Source organism: Mirounga leonina, unplaced genomic scaffold (genome assembly GCF_011800145.1).
Source record: "Mirounga leonina isolate KUSES-001 unplaced genomic scaffold, KU_Mleo_1.0 Mir_197, whole genome shotgun sequence".
Taxonomy (NCBI): Eukaryota; Metazoa; Chordata; class Mammalia; order Carnivora; family Phocidae; genus Mirounga; species Mirounga leonina.
The window spans coordinates 6,032,807-6,054,944 of record NW_023270494.1 but is presented as its reverse complement, the minus strand read 5'-3'; the positions used below and the strand labels follow the sequence as shown (position 1 = coordinate 6,054,944).

General features: G+C 41.3%; 1 protein-coding gene across 1 annotated transcript; it reads right to left on the bottom strand.

Annotated features, from left to right (window-relative positions):
* Positions 1-8,007: 8,007 nt before the first annotated feature.
* Positions 8,008-20,957, bottom strand: SUMO2 (small ubiquitin like modifier 2). The gene is made up of 4 exons (XM_035026051.1): positions 20,774-20,957; positions 19,031-19,162; positions 12,397-12,468; positions 8,008-8,663 (listed from the first exon to the last, which is right to left on the bottom strand). Exons 1-4 carry the CDS (start codon positions 20,792-20,794, stop codon positions 8,601-8,603), a joined length of 288 nt encoding a protein of 95 aa, XP_034881942.1. The 5' UTR covers positions 20,795-20,957; the 3' UTR covers positions 8,008-8,600.
* Positions 20,958-22,138: the final 1,181 nt, after the last annotated feature.

Here is a 22,138-nt window from a genome sequence, read left to right as displayed (position 1 = left end):
GAGCCCCGCGTCGGGCTCCCTGCTCCGCGGGAAGCCTGCTTCTCCCTCTCCTTCTGCCTGTCACTCCCCCTGCTGTGCGCGCGCTCTCTCTGTCAAATAAATTAAAAAAAAATTTTTTTTAATAATCTGAAATTGTCTTTTATGTGTTAAATGAGGGGTTTGGACAAATCTCCCGGTGGGTCCCTAAGTAGGCTCCACACCCAACATGGGGCTTGAACTTACAACCCTGAGATCAAGAGTCCCTTGCTCTATGGACTGAGCCAACCAGGCACCCCAAGGTGGGTCCCTTTTGGCCTAAACCTTTGAGTTCATACTTGACTTGCCCGATTTCCTCCCTCCCCTGTATTATAAAAGACAGGTTGGTATGGCAATACAGCACTAAACTGGAAATCGAAAAGCCGAGGTTCTGGTTCTGTTCCCATAAAAAACACTTCTCCCGGGCGCCTGGGTGGCTCAGTTGGTTAAGCGACTGCCTTCGGCTCAGGTCATGATCCTGGAGTCCCGGGATCGAGTCCCACATCAGGCTCCCTGCTCAGCAGGGAGTCTGCTTCTGACCCTCCTCCCTCTCATGCTCTCTGTCTCTCATTCTCTCTCTCTCTCGCAAATAAATAAAAAATTAAAAAAAAACAAAACAACAACAACAAAAAAACATTTCTTCCATGAAAGACACGTTTGGGTCATTTATGCTTTTTTTTTTTTTTTTTTCCATTTATGCTCTTGAGCCCAGTTTCCTTATCTGTAAATGGGGTTAACAACACCTATTTTAAATTGGTTGAAATGAGATAATTTTAAGAATGTTGTACTTGGTAGGGGCGCCTGGCTGGCTCAGTCAGTACAGCATGTGACCCTTGATCTCAGGTTTGAGTTCCAGCCCCACATTGGGTGTGATTACTTAAAGAAATAAAATCTTAAGAAAAAAAAAAGTTGTACTTGGTAAACTAAAGCTTCTTATTAGAGCTGCCCCATCCTGGCTGCACATCAGAATAAGCTATGAGCTTATAAAGAATACAAATGAATGCCAGCCCTATCTGAGATATACTGAATTGGAATTTCGGTTGAGGGGGCAGGGCGGGTAGAGTCTAACCAGGAATATCTTTAAGAAGCTAAACAGGTCACATGTGGCTTGGGCTGAGAACCTTTGCTTCAAAGGTAAAGGATCAGTCCCAGGGAACCCTTTTAATCTAATGATTTGTAAAGAAGAATAAATTATGTAAAACAGATACCTGATTAAAGCCATTTTAGGCAGGCCTGTTTCCGAGCATTGTATTTTAATGTAAAATTGCCAGGGGTATCTGGCCAACTCAGTCGGTATGGCATGTATTCTGGATCTCAGAGTCATGAGTTCAAGCCCCACATAGAGCTAACTTAAAAATAAAATAGGGGTGCCTGGGTGGCTCAGTCGCTTGGGCGTCTGCCTTTGCGGCTCAGGTCACGATCCCAGGGTCCTGGGATGGAAGCCCTACATCGGGCTCCCTGCTCAGTGGGGAGTCTCCTCTGCCCCTCCCCCCAACTCATGCTCACTTGCTCTTTCTCAAATAAAATCTTTAAAAAAAAAAAAAAAAGAATCCCGCCTTAAAGTAAAATTGCCAGAAATTTCCAGAATAACAAGCCTTCCTGTTTACTTGTTCATGTCCTACAACAGTTTTGACTAAAATCACTATACTCCACTTTTTGCTACAAGTTAGAGATTTGGGGTAAAACAGATATGATAATGACCTTTGCTCCAGACGACCAACTCAACTGAAAATGGGACATTAATAAAATTACAGTCTGTTCAAAAGATCAACACAGATCAGATCAGGATCAAAAGATTCAAAAGGATGCCTGCTCTCAAAATGATGAAGGCCCATCATTGATTTGTAAAATACATATTGAGGACTCTAAATCAATACAAAATTTGTTCTGAACCCTTAGGTTGACCTAAAAACCTAATGAAATATTAGATGAAATCTTATGACAAGGAATGGTCCAATAGCTATTTCATGACTATAGCAATGTTTTTTGGGTTTTTTTTAAGATTTTATTTATTCATTTGACAGAGATAGACACAGCGAGAGCGGGAACACAAGCAGGGTTAGTGGGAGAGGGAGAAGCAGGCTTCCCACTGAGCAGGGAGCCCGATGTGGGACTCGATCCCAGGACCCTGGGACCATGACCTGAGCCGAAGGCAGACGCTTAACGACTGAGCCCCCCAGGCACCCCTATAGCAATGTTTTTCAAACGTTTAGGAAGCAGGATCCAAATATATAAACTAGATGAACAGAGCAGCTGTGATTGAAACCAAGCAGAGGGTCCGGAATCCTGGCCCTTTCCGCTTCCCCGTCCCTGGCTGGCCGTCTCTCTACTGTCCTCTTTTGCACAACCCCATGGTTCCGGGCAATTTCAAAACCACTGCCCTATATGTATGTTCCATTTTTCACCTGCTTTTTAAATACAGTGAAGGGGAGCATGAGCAGTTATCCATACTCTGCATAACTTCTCATGTCTTTAAGCAGTAAGTGCCCCCTGATTTCACTTAGTCCCATGCTTCCCTACTATATTCCAAGTACTAGTCTTCTATTTGTAATTCAATTCAGAAAGCCTAGTAATCAGCATTCCCAACAGGTTTTTGTAAACCCAGTATTCTCAGAATTTCCTCAGAACACAATGTATTTTCTGAAGCAGGTGGCAAGAAATTACTATTTAAAAAAGGTCGGGGCGCCTGGGTGGCTCAGTTGGTTGAGCGACTGCCTTCGGCTCAGGTCATGATCCTGGAGTCCCGGGATCGAGTCCCGCATCGGGCTCCCTGCTCGGCGGGGAGTCTGCTTCTCCCTCTGACCCTTCCCCTCTCATGCTCTCTGTCTCCCATTCCCTCTCTCAGATAAATAAATAAAATCTTAAAAAAAAATAAAATAAAAAATAAAAAAGGTCAAAAAATGTTTAAAGCCTTAATAATTTTCCTTTAACACGGACAGAAATCCTGTTGGTTTTTAAATTTGTCGCTGGGTATGTGGAGAGTTTCATTCAAGAATGCAATGTACAACTTACTCAGAATAATCTGGAAGTTGTTCATCTCTTGAAGCCTACTAAGGTAATAACTAAATTTAAACGAAACACAAAAATATGCACTGACATAGCGTCTCTTAGCTCTCAAGCATCTGTTTTTTGCCTTGAATGTTACCAACTTTTTTCTGAATCTCCCATAATTTCAACCTGCCCCAATTTATTCCAGAATGCCAGAGGTTATGGGCAATCTCCAGGGCCTTATTATTGGGATTTACTCTACCTGGATTATGCAATCGGGTTTGAACCAATTTCTTAGTGTCTCTCATTCTGATCCAGAACACACATACTAGGTTGAACCCACATGAAATTGCAGACATTTGACTATTTCTGACCTACAAGGACAGTAACTGTTTATGTTCAACCATAGTTTAATGCATTTTCTTTCTTTTTTGTTTTCTTACATAATCTCTATGCCCAACGTGAGGCTCGAACTCATGACCCTGAGATCAAGAGTTGCGTGTTCCACAGACTGAGCCAGCCAGGCGGCCCAATACATTTTAATATTTTCTATTCCTTCTACTGTTAAAATGCTGCTCTTGTGCTTTTGAACTTCACTAAGTAACTGAATTAATAAATGACTTACTGACAAGTATTTCTAACAAGCTTTTCAACCCCAGGATTGCAGGGTGCCCCATGTCACTTCTGTGTGACTTAATCATACATATTTACACATACATTCTGTATCCATCACTCCTAAGCCAAATTTAGTATGCATCTGTCCATTCTTTTCTTAGCTGTATCCTCACACAAAGAAAGGCAAATCAATGGCACAGAGAGACAACTGAAGGCATTTATTTTTTCTTGAAACTCATTTGCCGTAAAACCAACCAACCACCTGAGATAAGGAAAATGGTGGTCATGTTTTGCCTTCTCTTTGCCAAAGGTAAACAAAATGGCACATACTCCCTACTAGGTCTGACATGCCACTCTCACATCCTTTTTAATCACTGGATTGTGGAGGGAGAGCATGATTCCTATCTCTCCATTCTTTTCCCCTTCTGTCAGACTGAGCTGAATAAAATGACGTGGATTAAGTTTGTTTGCTTTCCCCAATCCCATGCTACTATTTCTATATTTAATAAACAAGCAAAAAACTCCCCTAGCCCACCTGTCCTGCTCTCCTAGAGATGAATTTGGCCTCCTTTGCAAAAATTGCTAAAATTACAAACATCAAATAATTTTAAACAGCATGCCCTGAAAAATGTGAGAAAATTCTTCCCTTAATATTCCAAATTCTGTAACTTGTGGCAAAGTTAGCCACATAATATGCCTTAAAAATACGAATTGCGGGGCGCCTGGGTGGCTCGGTCGTTAAGCGTCTGCCTTCGGCTCAGGTCATGGTCCCAGGGTCCTGGGATGGAGCCCCGCATCGGGCTCCCTGCTCCGCGGGAAGCCTGCTCCTCCCTCTCCCACTCCCCCTGCTTGTATTTCCTCTCTCGCTGTGTCTCTCTCTGTCGAATAAATAAATAAAATCTTTAAAAAAAAAAACCATGAATTGCAAGAAAGCAAACACTACATGACAATTCTGAGACTTTAAACGGTTTCATAAAGGCCCCAGGGGTATAGGAAATCTTAAAATGATCTCATACATAGTCACATGTCACTGCTTACAGGGAAATAACACTCCACATTCCAAATAGATTAAATTCCTAACCTGTTTATATGCCCTATTCTAATTATGTTCCACTCTGAGGAACTCTTTTCTTTAGCTAACCACCTTACAGACTAAAGTCTCACTATAAAGCACATCATATGTGTCCTACTACATGGAGGATCACCCCTCAGATTACCACCTACATAATCAGAATGTTGAAGCATGTTGTGGATGGGTCTTCTGGTTTTTAGAATATTGGAGAATCATTAAAATCCTGAGGACTGTTTTTCCTGAAAGACTCACTAGGGCACAATTTAGCATTAAACGTTTATTAAAAAGCCTAACAAGACAAAGATTGAATTGTTTTAGAAATGAATAGAAAATTCTTGGCCTTTTTCATATATGTTAAGTACGAGGCATCGTCACAGATTATGGAATTCTGTTGAAGTCTCAGCATCCTATGGCAGAGCCTTTACTGCATGCTGAAAATAATAACTTTTATTTAAAGAGTTCCATCCGTGGGAGGCATTGTGCTAGGTGGCTGAAACATTTATTATCTCATGTAATCTTCACCATCCATAAGGTGCTTATTAACTCTTAAGAGTAGTGATGATGCATCCCAGAATTGCTTCTCATTCCATTGCTTTCAAAATACATTTCTAGGGATAGGCCTTGGTATTGGTATGTTTTTAAAACTCACCAGGGGATTCTAATGCAAAACCACAATTGAGAATCACTGTTAGTCGGATTTAAAAGCAGCAGTATCTTAATTCAAAAATAAGCCTCAGCAGCACAGCTGGCCCTCTCCGATACACCATAACCCCCACAAGGACGTTGGGAAGACTCCCAACAGACTTCCCTCATATCCAGGGATTCCACCTTCTATTGACCTCCTGCTGGCACAATCTCCTCCAGAACTACATGCTATGACCATAGTCTCCCATTTCTCCTCAAACTATGCTACTCCTCACCATCTTCCACTCCACATCATCCCCTTTTGGGAGAATATAAACTGGGTGTTACAGCGCAACTAATGAATCATTGAACGCTAGCTACCTCAAAAACTAATGATGTACTATATGTTGGCTAATCGAATTTAAATAAATACAAAATAAAAAAATAAACTGATCATCAGGTTAAAATAATTTCCACAAAAACACGAACAAGCAAAAAAATGAACCAAACGACTTGACACTCCTATTTCTGAAAAGTTGCTAATACCTTTTGTTTTGGCCTCAAGCAGTGTGGATGAACAGGAGGGGTGCTTTGGAGTAAAAATTCTCTCATTTCCTTGTACAAAACAATGTTCACTTAGATACTATTTGCTGCTTTCAGGATATAAATATGTGGGGTATTAATGTGAGAGCAGCCAGAAAGAGATTAGCTAAATTGTTCCAATAATTACTCAAAATGGCAGTATAACTCCCATCATTTGAACCTCCCCTCCAAAGGCAAAAAATTAAAATGCAAATATTACTTTCAGTATTTTCAACAATTCACTTATTTTCAAAGTGTTCTTTTAAAAGTGCACCTTAGGGGCACCTGGGTGGCTCAGCTGGTTAAGCCTCTGCCTCCGGCTCAGGTCATGATCCCAGGGTCCTGGGATCGAGCCCCCGCATTGGGCTTACTGCTCAGCGGGGAGCCTGCTTCTCCCTCTCCTGCTCCCGCTCCCCCTGTTCGTGCTGTCAAATAAATATAATCTTTAAAAAAATTTTAAATAAATAATAAAGTGCTCCTTAGGGATGCCTGGCTGGCTTAGTTGGGAGAGGGGGCAATTCTTGATCTTGGAGTCATGAGTTCAAGCCCCACACTGGGTATAGAGATTACTTAAAAAAAAAAAAAAAAAAAAAAACTCCATAAATTTTGCATAGAAAAGGTCTTTATGATAGCAACGTATGTGAAATAGGGGGAGAACAATGAAGAAGTTTATTTAACAGTGGTAGTTATACACTGACCCAACTATCAATAAGCTACACCACCATATTACCAAACAGTGCCCTTTCCACGCTTTTCCCTCTGGCTTTTAAAATTCCATCCAGTTTTTCTACTACCAAGTTTATATTCCCCCCAACATGGCAAAAGCTCAGACATTAGTAATTCCTAATTAAACAAGAACCCAATTCAAGATCCTTTATATAATAAAGTTCTCTGGCTTGAATTTCAATCCTAATTTTTAGGGCACCACCAAATTCCACCATTCAACAGTACCTAGTGCAACAACTCAAGATACACACTTACCTAAGATTTTTTGGGGGCAGGCTTCCCACAGTTTCACAATATAAATTGTAAACGGAGATTGGTTACATACAGGAATAAAAGTCGTTGGTTCAATATTAACTCTTATATAGCGTGGAAAAACTATGGAACAGGCATGCCTGGTTAGCTGTCAGAAGAGCATGCAACTCTTGATCTTAGGTCATGAGTTCGAGCCCCACATTGGGTGTAGAGATTAAATAAATAAAACTTAAAAAAACCTACAGAAAACCTGTCTGGGGAAGCTCGTTCACCATAAAAATAGGGGATGTAAAAAAAAAAAAGACCATATTGCAACAGAATGAACTAAGTGAATGACAAGGCATGATAGTACATGGGGACTTAATCCCAAAAGGCCACATTGGTGAGTTAAGAGGAGTGGAAATTCAGTTTCTTGAGAACCAATATGGAAGAACTGCATTAACAGGGATCATACCTATTCTCTAGTCCTAGCTTCATAATCCTCTGTGTGACAAGTAACAACCCTCCGGAACTCAGCTTCCTCATCTCTAAAACGGGTTAGTCTCTAAAACGGGTTAGAATTAGGTAATCTAAATCTCTCCAGCTCTAATATTCTGTTTACTAGTTTTAGAGCTGTTACCCTTCCCCACACATTTGAATTTAAAAACTGTGGTGCCCTGCATATTTAAGGCTGTTAGAGTGGAGATATGTGGATAAGTATTTTCTGTCCTTCAACATCCTCAAGGAACGAAGACTCTATTTTGGGTTAGGGAATATTTATTCATCAAAGGAGGCTAGAATGGTTGAGTGATTTATCAGCAGAGTTAGCAAACTCAACTTTCTCTTAGCTGCATGTACTAACCCATTCTGCCAGGTAGTGGTTACAGAGAATACTTGGGAGTAAATCCACAACATTATGACCCAATTTTTGCTAGTAAAGTTGCGTATTTGGAACTGCCTAAGCTTTTTAAACAAAGAGGCTGAAACATCAGTTACTAGTCATTTATAAACTTTGTTATTCTTTGTTTTGTATCAGTCTGTCAGGAATGCAGTGTAGCTTTATTTCTTCCTTGAAATGTTACTTCTAGCAGCCTACTCATTTCATGGTTTTTTCTAAGCTTCTCAATATTCTTCAGAATAAAGAAAACAGCTCATTTTAAACAAGAAGTTTATTTAAACAACAAGACGCTTGACTTGAAGGGAAAACTATCTAGGATTCATTTCTTTTAGAGTAATTTATCCCTACTTAAAGACAGATTGCCCTACATGTAACAGCTACGTACAAAAAAGTTATAAAATTGTCCTTGGTTTTACAATGATAAATGAAAAACATTAAAATTCTCCAATCGAACAAGGTATGCAAGGATTTTTATGTTGTTCTTTTTTTGTTAAACAGTGAGAGCAAAATAACTTACTGGAATATAAAGATAAGAGCTGACTGAGCATGCCACTAATGGAGAGAGGGGGTATTTTCACAGAAGCAGTATTTTCCCCCATCCCATCTCCATTTGATGTCGATCAAAACATACCATTGGCCATTTAGTTAAAAAAAAAAATGCAATATGCTTGTGCACATACACAGTTACTTTATGTACAATAAAGGAATGGGGAAGGGGAAAATGAAAGAATAGAGAAAACTATACTGTAGTAGTCAGGATGTGGTGGAACCAAATTGCGGCTTTCTAATTGAGAATGTCTTCTTGGTCTGGAGGAACAGAGTTCTGGAGTAAAGTAGCAGGTTCCCTTTTTAGTAGACACCTCCTGTCTGCTGCTGGAACACATCAATTGTATCTTCATCCTCCATTTCCAACTGGCATACGAGAGAAGAAAAACAAATAGAAGGCCACTGATTATCAGCTCTTAAGATCTGTAACTCTCAAGTACCCCGAAAACTGCACAAGTTCCACCCAATTTCAGTGTTCATATTGTGGACATCCCATAGCTTAATGTAGCACCAGTCTTAAATTAACTTTTCACTTGGTCTTCCTTATATGAAGATTATAGAAAACTTAGTTTTTAAGTGAAAAAGCTGGGGAGCACCTGGGTGGCTCAGTTGGTTAAGCATCTGCCTTCGGCTTGGATCATGATCCCAGTATCCTGGGATCAAGGTCCACATTGGGCTCTCTGCTCAGCAGGGAATCTGCTTCTCCCTCTCCTTTTGTCCCTCTTCCCTGCTTGTGCCACCCCCCTCTCAAATAAATAAAATCTTAAAAAATAAGAATTTTAAGTGAAAAAGCTGAATATGTGCACGAGTTAAACTGCCTCCCTTTTAATTATTGAAAATAAAAATGTTATAAAAATGATAAATTTATCACTTATCATAATGATAAAAATAAAGAATTATATAAAAGGGCGCCTGGGTGGCTCAGTCATTAAGCGTCTGCCTTTGGCTCGGGTCATGATAGCAGGGTCCTGGGATCGAGCCCTGAATTAGGCTCCCTGCTCAGTGGGAAGCCTGCTTCTCCCTCTCCTACTGCCCCCGCCGCTTGTGTTCCTGCTCTCGCTGTCTGTCTCTGTCAAATAAATAAATAAAATCTTAAAAAAAAAAAAAAAAAAAGACATAAAAAACAAAATAAATGGAAATAAGAATATGTGTAAAGGGTCTCACTGCAATGTTGTTTAAATGAGCAAAAGACTGGAAATAACCTAAATATCAATAAAAACTCAAAGAAATGTGGTACACTCTTAACATGAAATACCACACAGATTTACATGTTTAGAAATGGAACTATCCCTAAGATATAATATTAGGCTAAAAACAAACTTAAAAACTAGGTAGCAGAGTACCTGGGTGGCTCAGTCAGTTGGGCGTCCGACTCTTGATTTCAGCTTGAGTCATGACCTCAAGGTGGTGAGTCCAGCCCTGAGTTGGTCTCCAGGCTCAGCAGTCTGCCTGGGATCCTCTCTTCCCCCTTTTCCTTCTCCCCTTCCCTCTGCTCATGCTCAATAAATAAATACAGGGCGCCTGGGTGGCTCAGTTGGTTAAGCGACTGCCTTCGGCTCAGGTCATGATCCTGGAGTCCCTGGATCGAGTCCCGCATCGGGCTCCCTGCTCAGCGGGGAGTCTGCTTCTCCCTCTGACCCTCCCCCCTCTTATGTGTTCTCTCTCATTCTCTCTCTCTCAAATAAATAAATAAAAAAAATCTTAAAAAAAAAAATAAATAAAATACATACATAAAATCTTTAAAAAAAAAAAACCAAAACCAAAAAAACTAACGAGATGGCGAAAGTGCTTACAATATGACTATATTTATATTTCTAAAAGTGTGTTTGTGTATGCGCACGCAGGCATAGCATGAATGCATCCTGGCACGTGCAGGAAGCATTGCAGTTAGCTCTGTGCAGTAAGGGAAGGAATATGTGTAAGGACAGATTTATTAAAAAACTACTTTAAATTTTAAACTGTAACTCACAAACTAAGTTTGCAAGGCTCACTACCCACACATTATACATAAAAGAACCATCCTTTCTACCACAGTAGAAAAATCTTGGTACATATGGCAATCCTATGAAATAAACAACCTTTGTAACAGTTTATTATGCTGAGGGCGCCTGGGTGGCTCAGTTGTTAAGTGTCTGCCTTCGGCTCAGGTCGATCCCAGAGTCCTGGGATCGAGCCCCACATCGGGCTCCCTGCTCCGCGGGAAGCCTGCTTCTCCCTCTCCCACTCCCCCTGCTTGTGTTCCCTCTCTCGCTGTGTCTCTGTCAAATAAAAAATAAAATCTTAAAAAACAACAAAACAAACAAAACCCCACAGTTTATTATGCTGATAATTACCCTCAAAAAACACATTCTAAAAACTGGTAATTTGGGGGGAGAAAAACAAAAACAAAAATCAAGAACCCTGGATACCTAAAGACAAGAAAGGGAATCATTTCTAACGAAGTTAAAATACACTAAAAGTAGGACTGTGGCATTAAAATGTTAATGACTAAGTCTCAATTCCCTCTTTTGTAAATTGAAATAGCATTCAGTTGTAAGAATTAAATGAGTCGAAGAGAATATTTAAAGAACGGTGGGCACTTAATTATATTACTATTAAAACTGGTCATTAAGATGTTCTAATTTTTACTTCTATTTAATAAACATTGGGAGAATAATTCTAAAATGAATCAATTTCATTCTACAGTTAAATTCAATTTCAAATTCTCAAAGGAATTTGATTCCACATTCAATGTAAAGATTTTATAATGCAGTTCTGAACAAATCCTCGTCACAGTTTAATATCTGCAGCCAGCAACGTAGAGACACGAACTTGTTTTTGGTGGTGGGTGAGAGCATCAAAAGACAGCAAATACATCCTAAACATCCAAGCTTAGCAGAATAGGTTTTTATTCTTCTTAAACCATCAAAACATGTCTTCAGCCTATCTACTAAAATAAAACCCCCAGCATGTTACATTTATAGTGAAACTTGCAATGCCTTCAAAGGATAGAAGAGTTTTTCCTGTCTCTCATTCACCAAGGGAATTCAGCTCCTCCTTGTGGCTACCTACTATAACTGCTTCTTAGAGACTCATCACAGGAAATTACTTCAAAATATTCTTCCCTCAATTACAAACCAGACATTTCAAAAAAAAAATTTTTTTTTTTAAGATTTTATTTATTTGACAGAGAGAGACACAGCGAGAGAGGGAACACAAGCAGGGGGAGTGAGAGAGGGAGAAGCAGGCCTCCCGCCAAGCAGGGAGCCCAATACGGGGCTGGAACCCAGGACCCCGGGATCATGACCTGAGCCGAAAGCAGACGCTTAACGGCTGAGCCACCCAGGCGCCCCAATATTTCAAATTTTTGAAGGTTATCAACAAAACCACAACCAGGGTAGGCTGCTTCACTCCTACCATATTTACCACTTTCTAGTTTTTATGGACTGATAAATTTAAAAGTAGAAAGGCTCCAATTTAAACTTCTATCAAAATATTTTTTCCCTAAACTAGAAGTCTTGAGTGGAACCCGAGAGGGTAAAAAGAAACAAAGACAAAGAGCTTCTGCCATAGAAGACCGCCCAGCTGATATCTTACAAAGTGACATGTGAAGAGAGAAAGGGATCAGACACAGCATCACCTTTTGCAGAGGCTTTGGAAAGCCACATAGTATCAAGAACCCTACTGATCGAGCAAAACCATCAAGATACTTCCAGTTAGAGCCCCAAGATCTCTTTAGTTCACAAGGACAACTAAAAGCGATTTCAGCATGAGAAGTAAAAAGACTCAGGATCAACAGCCAACCAATCACTTGTGGGGGAACCCGGAGTATGATCAAGAGCTATAGCAACAAAAACAGCATTCTGAATTATTTTCTCCAAATAATGCTGGCAATAGGAAAGAATGGATTAAATTAAATGACCTGTCAGCTTTACAAAACGATAACTGGATATTTAAAAACCACTGACATATCCTGAAGAAATACTAATATTCATATTTTAGAGTTTTGCACTTGGGTGAAAAACTGTATTCCAATGTCTAAAAGTTTACAAATAAAAACAAGGCTGTTGAGAAAATTACAAAACACTGACTTTTCTAGTTAGCACAAAGAGATTTTTACCTGTGCAGGTGTGTCTGTTTCATTGATTGGCTGCCCATCAAATCGGAATCTGATCTGCCTCATTGACAAACCCTACAAGAGAGTTTAAAAGCAGTAAGAATGCAAAGAAACAGAACTAAAATTATATGCATACTTAGCCATAAATATATTAAAAGAAACCTAAATAAACAATCATCAACATGTTAACATTTCTGTGTGGATAAAAAGATTTGGCATGACTTTCACACTTTCTTTGAACTATGTTTGAACTTCTTTGGAAAAATGATTTTTTAAAAAGATTTTATTTATTTCAGAGAGAGAGAGAGAACAAGCTGGGGGAGGAACAGAGGGAGAGAGAAAAGCAGACTCCCCACTGAGCAGGCTGACTTGGGGCTTGATCCCAGAATTCCAGGATCATGACCTAAGCCAAAGGCAGACGCTTAAACAACTGACCACCGACCACCCGGGTGCCCCCAAAATGATTTTTTTAAAAAAGGTCTTTTTAGGGGCACCTGGGTGGCTCAGTTGGTTAAGCAGCCAACTCTTGATTTTGGCTCAGATCACGATCTCAGGGTCGTGAGATGGAGCCCCAAGTCAGGCTCTGTGCTCAGCACAGAGTCTACTTGAGATTCTCTCTCCCTCTCCCGGTGCCCCTCCCTCAACTCACACTCCCACTCTCTCAAATAAAAAAATCTTGAAAAAAAAAAAGGTCGTTTAAAAAAGCTGTATTACTTTGAGACCACAGCTACTCCAAGCTTGAATAGATTATAGCTTCAAACTATTTTTTTTTTAAGATTTTATTTATTCATGAGAGACAGGCAGAGGCAGAGGGAGAAGCAGGCTTTCCGTGAAGTAGAAAGCCCGATGTGGGACTTGATCCCAGGACCCTGGGATCATGACCTGAGCCAAAGGCAGACGCTTAACAACTGAGCCACCCAGGTGCCCCAGTCAAACTGCATTTAAATGAGTTAGAAAGATACTGAAATTTAAAGTAACATATTTGCACAGCAACATTCTTCTGTGTTTAAAGAGCTCTCCAAAAAGGGGGGAAAAACCCACCCTTAATAATGAAAACTGTAAGTCACCTAAATAAATGTAATAATTAAAATTTTGCCTTAAAGCTACTTAACCTTCATTTCTATCCAAACAATTCCTTTCACCAAGCAAGAGAAACCTATGTCAAAACCCAGCACAATGTTAGGCACACCACAAGAATTCAACAAGTTCTTACCCTTCGGTAATCAACATTTCCACCATAACTGTCCTAAAACCATCCATAAGCACACAAGCTTAAAACTGTGGAATACCTCAAAAGAACCACCTGCTTTTAAAATTCCTTCTCAGTACTTACCTAGACCAGCAATGATTATTTGTCAACCTCTCACTAAAAAGCACGCTCCAGGAGGGACAAGAACCTAAGACTGTCGTGGTTATACTGCATTCCTTGCACACAGCAGGTGCTCATGGGTATGTTACTGATGGAATAAAATGGATGAAATGCAGTATCTACCTTACCATGCTTCATTTTATTTAAAAATAAATCTAAAGCTACTAAGTTGAGGAGCAACTTTATTACAAAAAGGAAATTTTAAAATTACATTACTAGAGTTTAGCTTCAAGAAATTTTTATATTTAAGGAGATAAATGAGCCTAAGTATGCCCCTTCTGCAAAACAGATTCGGAAGTTTTACTAATCATTACCTACCTGGGTGGGGAAAAGGGGAAAGGAACAAAGTAGCAAAGCTGGTAACTGCAGCCAAATGAAGACAAGAGAGGAAAATAAAGTATCTTTGGAGACATGCTGTGAATATATTAACTGGAAAAAGAGCTTTTAAGGAAGCATCCTACAAAAAAATCACTCCTGTATCATACTCAAATCACCAGCTATAATTACTGTTACACAAATCCCTGTGTCAACTTAACTGAGTTCCTAGGACTAGAATATTGAAACAAAGTGTTCAATACTTATATGACACCTGTATTCCTTTATTTAACATGGATTCATTAAGTCTGTCTTTAAAACTACCTTTAACATGAAGATCCTATTACCTTCCTTTAAAACTCTAGTCTGACACGTAACACTTTCAGACTAGCCTTTGTCTTGAGGAATACAAGCAATTCCCAGACCAGATAGGAGACATCCACAACCTTAATTCATTCCTCATGACATCCAAATTTAATTTGTGATTATGCAAAGCAACCATGAATTAAATGCCAAGCCATTAACTACTAACTATACATTTGCAAACACTCCATCGAAGACCCATTGCTGTAACAAAATACTAAGCCATATGCTGGGTTCTTCCTCTACTATATCCACTAGAAAGGTCCTAAGGTCAATGGCATGGCCATTCAAAACAAGAGGGGAAAAAAACACAAGACCAGAACACGCATCATATTCCTTTATTACTACCTGTTTGCATGCTTTTCCTTAACAATAAAATGTTTTATTTTGCTACAGATCAAAAGTCCCAAATTCAGGAGACTTGCCTTTCAGATTCCATGAATCCTGTAAATTCAAACAATGAATTTACATTAAACCAGTATTTGGGTTCCACTTCTGAGTAAATTTTATCCCTGAGCTTTACCTTCAGAGTTGTACCACAGAAGAGCTCTGTGAGGTTATCTCTTTGGATCCCTATTTCTTCATTTCACAAAAATGAACGGGACTAAACCAATGAATCAGCCTGGGCTCTCTGAAGGCACTTAACATTCCATGAAAGAATCTGTTATAGTAAATGCACACTAGAGTGGAATAGTATGCCCTCAGCCAAAAGCTATACAGCTGACAAAGTGGGCAAACTCAATTCTACATGTGAATAGAAAATTTATTTACAAACCAACCTCTGGAGGCAGTTTGAACGTTCTCTATCACTTTATAAGCATTTATTGAACACACTCTATATGTCAGGTAGTGGTTTAAGTTCTAGAGAAATAGTGAACAAAAAGGCCCTATGCTCATGTAGCTTACATTTTAATGGAGAGACAAATACAGTGATCAATACAAAAAACAGTGAGAGGACCGAGTGATGGGAGCAGAAGCACTCTGAATTAATCAGGAAAGTCTCTGAAGTTAGTAATCAACCAAGAGTGGAATAAAATGGTTGAGGGTTCAGCACTATCCAAGAGAAATATGTGAGCTACATATATAATTTTAATTTTTCTAATTGCCACGTTAAAAGCAGGTAAAATTTTAAATGTTGTAAATCAATATATTAAAAATCTTTTTGTTTTAACATATAATTAACATTTGAAAAATTAAGATATTTTACTTTTCCCACTATGAGTTTTCAAAATCTGGCATATATTGTACACTTTCCAGCACATATTAATTTGGACTAGCCATGTTTCAGGAGATAAACAGTCACACGTGGCTTGTGGCTACTGTTTTGAACAGTACAGGTTTAAGTAGAGAACAGAATTTGTTGATGGATTTTATAGGAGTTCTAAAGCATCAAAGATGATCCCAAGATTCTGACCTCCCAACTAAATGTAACCTAGTGCTATTTATTGAGAGGGGACACCAGAGAAAAAGATTTCTAGGAGTACAATCAAGAGTCTTTTGCACATTCAATTTGAGATGCCTATTAGACATCTACTGGAACCCCTCCAAAGATCCAATGCCAACTGAGTTCATTAGAAAGTAAATATGAGCATTCAATTAATCTTGATAAGAAATCCTTAGTCAAGAATCCTGAACTGTCAAAAAAAACACAAAAAACCACCTTTAACTATGCAAATTAGATTGGATAAATATTTTAGACTTTTGGGGCGCCTGGGTGGCTTAGTTGTTAAGCGTCTGCCTTCGGCTCAGGTCATGATCCCAGGGTCCTGGGATCGAGCCCCGCATCGGGCTCCCTGCTTGGTGGGAGGCCTGCTTCTCCCTCTCCCACTCCCCCTGCTTGTGTTCCCTCTCTCGCTGTGTCTCTGTCAAATAAATAAATAAAATCTTAAAAAGAGAAAAAATTTTTTAGAATTTTTAAAGGCGTTATACCTACACTTAAAAAGCAGGGATCAGCCCAATTAGGTGACACTTCAACTCCCTCTCCCTTAGAATGAGAGAAGTAAACATTTGAAAAGTAAACAGGGATCTTGTTTCAATCAAAACTCTGAGGTTATTCCCAATTTAAAAAGAAAATGGGAACTAATCTTTCCAAATTTTCCTGAATCTTATCTTCAAATTCTATTTGCATTCCAAGTGATATGCAGTGGAATTATATTTTTTATGGATTACCAATACTTTTTCCCCTAGTGCAAATTAAGATGGCCCCAAGTTTAGTCAACTTAAACCTAACTGAAAAAATTTAAGAAAAACTTTATTTACATGAGTAATGCACTAAAAAAAATTTTTTTTTGACAGAGAGAGAGACAGTGAGAGCAGGAACACAAGCAGGGGGAGTGGGAGAGGGAGAAGCAGGCCACCTGCCAAGCAGGGAGCCCGATGTAGGGCTCCATCCCAGGACCCTGGGATCATGACCTGAGCTGAAGGCAGATGTTCAACGACTGAGCCACCCAGGCGCCCCAATACACTAAATTTTAACATACCAGGAAAATCACCGAATTCTTGATTGACCTACTAACTCAATCTTACAGAACAATCTCATAAAGACAATCTGCAATATGGGATGTGCTATGTGTCTTTGTTTTTCTGGCATACGGTATAAAGCCCCAGCACATGGTAGGCATCTGATAAATATCAGATAAGTAAAAAGTTCCTTTGGGTCCCCTACAAGAAATACAGAAGTCTTAAATATGAACAGTCTAGGATTAATAGAAGTTATCAATAGATATGTATAATAAAATCTTAATGGTTAAACTAGGTAGTAAGCACGTGGGTATTCAATGAAGTTTTTCAACTTTGAATTACAGTTGAGTTTCCATATTAAGTTTTGAAAAATAGGACCATTTAAAAAATGTATGACCATCTAAAATCTAAAACTTAGTAACGAGAAAAGATAGGCAGAGAATTTTGTTGAAAACCACTAAATCTAGGGCGCCTGGGTGGCTTCGGCTCAGGTCATGATCCCGGGGTCCTGGGATCGAGCCCCACATCGGGCTCCCTGCTCCTCGGGAAGCCTGCTTCTCCCTCTCCCATTCCCCCTGCTTGTGTTCCTGCTCTCGCTATGTCTCTCTGTCAAATAAATAAATATTAAAAAAAAAAAAAAAAACCCACTAAATCTAAGCATGAGTTTCTACTTTGTAAGGTATGCTATGTAAAAGTTCTACAAGATTACCTTTTAAAATTCCCCTGTAACCTGAAGGGGCACTAGTGTTCAAATATGGAAGACGCTAGAGTAAAAATTCTTTAGCACAAGTAGGAAGTACATATTTATTAGTGTAGAGGGATTTCACCAAAATTCTTCAAATAAGAGTACACTGAAATTCATTATCTTTTAAAGAACTATAGGGGCGCCTGGGTGGCTCAGTCATTAAGCATCTGCCTTTGGCTCAGGTCATGGTCCCAGGGCCCTGGGATGGAGCCCCACATCGGGCTCCCTCCTCTGCGGGAAGCCTGCTTCTCCCTCTCCCCCTGCTTGTGTTCCTGCTCTGTCTGTCAAATAAATAAATGAAATCTTTAAAAAAAAAAAAAAAAGAACTTTAAGATTAGTTTACGTATGAAGATAAAAATCATATAAGCACAGTATTCTATTATAAATAAATTAGGCATAAAACAAAGTTTCAATCTCAAAATGAAGTTTATCCTCAGTTTCTTCCAAATGCCCTTAGAGCTCATGCAGGAAGTCCAAATATCAGCTCAAACTCAATCTCCCAACTTCTATAGGTTTAAGTCTTACTCTATTTGGAGCCTATTTTTAGGACAATTTGCAATGCAGACAACTTGTTTTTGTCTAAAAGAATGACTTCCCCAACTTTTATATGTTATACATTCAAAGTTGAATAAAAAAAATACTTCTGCCAGGTTATTATTGAATTAACTAATAAAGGTATCAGAGTTTTTGATATACTTGCAAAAGTCATCTTTAAAGTTGCCTCTGTATTGTTACAGATTCAACCTCACAAAAGGAAGCTTCTTTGTCTTAAACTCTGCACTCACCTCCCAGCATCTATTCATCTCTACTTCCTCTTCTTGCTGTCCATTTACTAATTTCTGAGTAAAATGCAAATGTCCCTATAACATAGGAATGTTTCTGCCTGACTCAGGAGGTTAAATTTCTTGACATCTACCATTATTTAAGAAAATATTACAATTTTACATGCTTCAGGAAAATTGCAGTTGTTAAACTCACAATTTAATTTCCAAATTTGTTTAAATGCTCAAAATGTTTTGATGTGACACAAATTTTAAATGGATTTAAAAAAAAAAAGAGCCTAACAAGAAATTTTATCAAGATCATTCTTATTCTTTTATAAAAGTAAAATCTCATCCCCTGAGGAACAAATTCTGTGTTGTGGCTATAATTTGATGAATTCTGGCATAGGACTAGAATCATATAGAATATTAACCAAACCATCCTAAGGACTTTCATGAAGCATCAACATACCAAGTGTAGGATATAACTGATATGTCAAGTATATAAGTGCATTCATTCAACCAAAAGATAATTATAATATTATGCCAGCCTAGCTTCTATTCTCAAAAAAATAAGGTTTTTCTTAATAAGTTTTATTTTAAGTGCGTATGTCAGTTCCTCACCTGTCGTTCACAATAGGCTTTCATTAGTTTACTAAGTGGTGTATGCCTCTTAATCTTAAACTGCACCACAGAACCATCCTGCCCCGCCACCTTCAAATTAATATGATCGTTGTTCTCAGTCTTGACTCCTTCCTGTTGAAAGAAAAATAAAAGTATAATTTGGAAAATGTGAAAAACAAACACCTTTTAAAGTAGCAGCAGCCCAACTTGCTTCAGAAATCAACAGGTTTCTCATTCTGTATGATAAAAGAGTATACAGCTGTTTTCAGCCGCTGAAATCAATCTGAAAGATGAAAAATCCTGGAGCGATATTAAATAGCTGTCGCAGAAACGGAAAAGTAGCCTACATGCAATACCATCAGCGAAAACCATTGACTTTTATCGATGGGTCCCACTCAATTCACTGAAAGGCACTCCTGCATCTGAATTTCCTAAAATGGCATATTTTATCCCTCAAAATTTGTCATTTCCCTTAAAAAGATTAAAAATAACCATCCTTTCTCTTTATAAAGCGCTTTAAGTACAGAATGCAAGGATAAAAATCTAGAACTTGCAACCGAAAACTCATTACAACCGTCTTGTTAAAAAGTTACTAAACTCAATTTAATAACTTATATCTCAACTACATTTAAAAAAAACCTAACTGGGGAATATCCCTCGATTCTCTCTGAAGCAGCGGTAGTAACTTAGAACCACTATTCCTGTTCGCCTCTATTAGCAGCCTCACTTTTGTTTATTTTCAGTTAAGAGCTCTTATTCTCCCCTCCCCTTTGTTGTCATGGGTCAAATGCAGTTTTCTTCCAAGTCTTCCTTGTAGATTTCCACCCAACCTGAAGTTCACCAAAATCAAAGGCTGATGTAATTCTGTAGCCCCCAAGTCACTTCAGAAAGGAAAGGGGAGGGGGTGTCACAGAACAAACCCTACCAAAGTCCCGTGTGCCAGGATTAGAAGCGTGTGCCTCAGTCCTCACGGGAAGAGCCTCCCGGTGCCTCAAAACCCGCGTTAAAAAGTTAAGCCCTACCAAGTCTTTCTGCTCGCACCTCTGCCTCCAACTTCTCGAAACCGCACGGTCTCCGCAGGTTAGGGGTGATCTGGCACCCAGGCAAAAGCCCCTGCCCAGCCCCCTGGGGACCCCGAAGCCGGGAAAGTGGGAAATACTCCCCGGGAATCCCCGAACCCCCGGCCCCTCACTACGGCCCGACGGGGAACCCATCGGCAGCCCATTGATTCTCCTCGAGCCCTCTCCAGGCCAGCGCGGCGCGGGGCAGGGGTCCCCAGATGCCCGCAGCCCCCCATCCCTGAGGGGGGAAGCCCGGGGTGGAGGGAACTCCCCGCCACCGCGGAGGCGGCAACACCCGCCGCGGCCAGGCGCGGGGTCCGCGGAGGGTGGGGACACCGCGCGCCCTAACGCCCCTCCGCACGCGCGCCCGGCCGGCCGGGCCGGAGGAGCTCCGCTCGCGGCCGGTGGGCCCGCGGGCGTCCGCGATTCGCCCGCCCTACTCGCGCCCGGCGCGCACTCCGAGGCGGTCGGGGGCGGGGGAGGGCGGCGGGGCCTCCTCCGGCGCGGGAGGGAGGAAGAGGGGAGGGAGGAAAATGGCGCGGAGCGCCCGGGCCTCAACCGCGGCCGGCCCCGTGGGGGGCCCAGGAAGGCGCGGGGAGCCCGCGGCGGGCTCGGGCCGGACCCCGGCCCGCGCCGTGACCCCGACCGCGCGGCGAGCCGAGGAAGCCAGCGCCGAGCTCACCTTGGGCTTTTCGTCGGCCATGGCGAGCGCCGGAGTCTCCTCAGCTGCCGCTTCACAAAAGAGGTACCAGGTCCGCACCGAACGAGCACACAAGCAGCACCAGGAGCGGCAGAAGAAGGAGGCGGCAGCGGTGGAGGAGGGAGAGGGCGCGCGCACGTCGTGCGCTCCCTCCCCCCACCCTGCGTGCGCGAGCACGAGTCGCCGGGGCTTCCTATTGGTTGCCGCCTCGCGGGAGCGCGCAACGCTTACATAACCACCCCCACCCCCCGCCTCGCACCGCCCTGGCCTGGGCCCGGCGCCCGCCAGGCCGGCGGGAAGAGGCGCGGACACGCGCACCCGGCCCGCCGCGGGGGCGCGCCTGGCTCTGGGCGGGGCTGTATTGTCCTCCTTCTGTGGTGGAGCTTAATCAAAATGGCTTCCAGCTGGTCCTCGGTGGGGACGAGGAGGCTCGAGGCCTAGACGTGAGACTCAGGCCGGGGAAGGCAGACTGAGTAGAGGAGGAAGGGGGAGCCTAAGTAAAAGCCCCAGCAGGAGGATCTGGGAAAAAACCATCTTGTTTGGTGACCCAAATGCAGCTTTCCACACGGTTGGAGGTACATCACACTCACTCAGCCTCTCATCTTTTGAATTTTAAAGCTTCAGCTTCAACCCGCTTCCCACCGGCCTCTTGCTTCAGTGCGGTGCCTCCTTGCTTCTTGCTGGTAAACCCGTACTTGGCTAGCTGAGGACAAATTTTCATCCTACAAACTCCTTACTCATGGCCTGGCTCCCAACCTCCAAGAGGAAACAGGATCTGTAAGAGTGAACCACTCAATATCCAGCTTCCAAACCAATCGGTCAGGTTAAAAAATAGAAGTAGGTCCCTCCTGTCTTAGGAACAATCCTGACTTCAATGCAGTGGATTCCTCCCGCTACTCTCGGTAGGTTTTATTATTTCCTTCGTCCTGTGCTTTCTTCCACTCCTCCCTTAGCATAGAAAAAGACTCTTGATTCTGTTTCCTTCTTCTATCTAACTCCATTCTTGGCCAAACATCTTGAAAAACTGTCCATGCCAGCTGCCTCCACTCCCTCACCTCCCACTCACTCCTCAATCCACGGCAATCTGGTGCTGTCCCTGGAGCTCCGCTAAAACTGCTCTCTGCAAGGTCACCACAGGCTTCTGTGCTGAATCCAGTGCGCCTCCCCGTTCCTCACTCCTCTGAACTCCCTCCCTGTGACTTTGGGCTGTTGACTCGGGCCGGTCCTTGGTCCCTTTGCAATTCTTTTCCTCCTCAGCCCTTCCCTTAAATGTTCCTTGCATTCTGTTTTAGATCCTTTTCTCTTATCACTCTGTTCCCTCTCCTGGGATGATTTCACCCACCTTCT

Excerpts from the sequence above, each read along its gene's own strand:
- SUMO2 (XM_035026051.1), bottom strand. The coding sequence starts at position 20,794 with ATGGCCGACGAAAAGCCCAAG. Across the intron at positions 12,469-19,030 it reads AAGCCTATTGTGAACGACAG|GGTTTGTCAATGAGGCAGAT; the intron begins GTGAGGAACTGA and ends ACTCTCTTGTAG. Across the intron at positions 8,664-12,396 it reads AAACAGACACACCTGCACAG|TTGGAAATGGAGGATGAAGA; the intron begins GTAAAAATCTCT and ends CTCGTATGCCAG.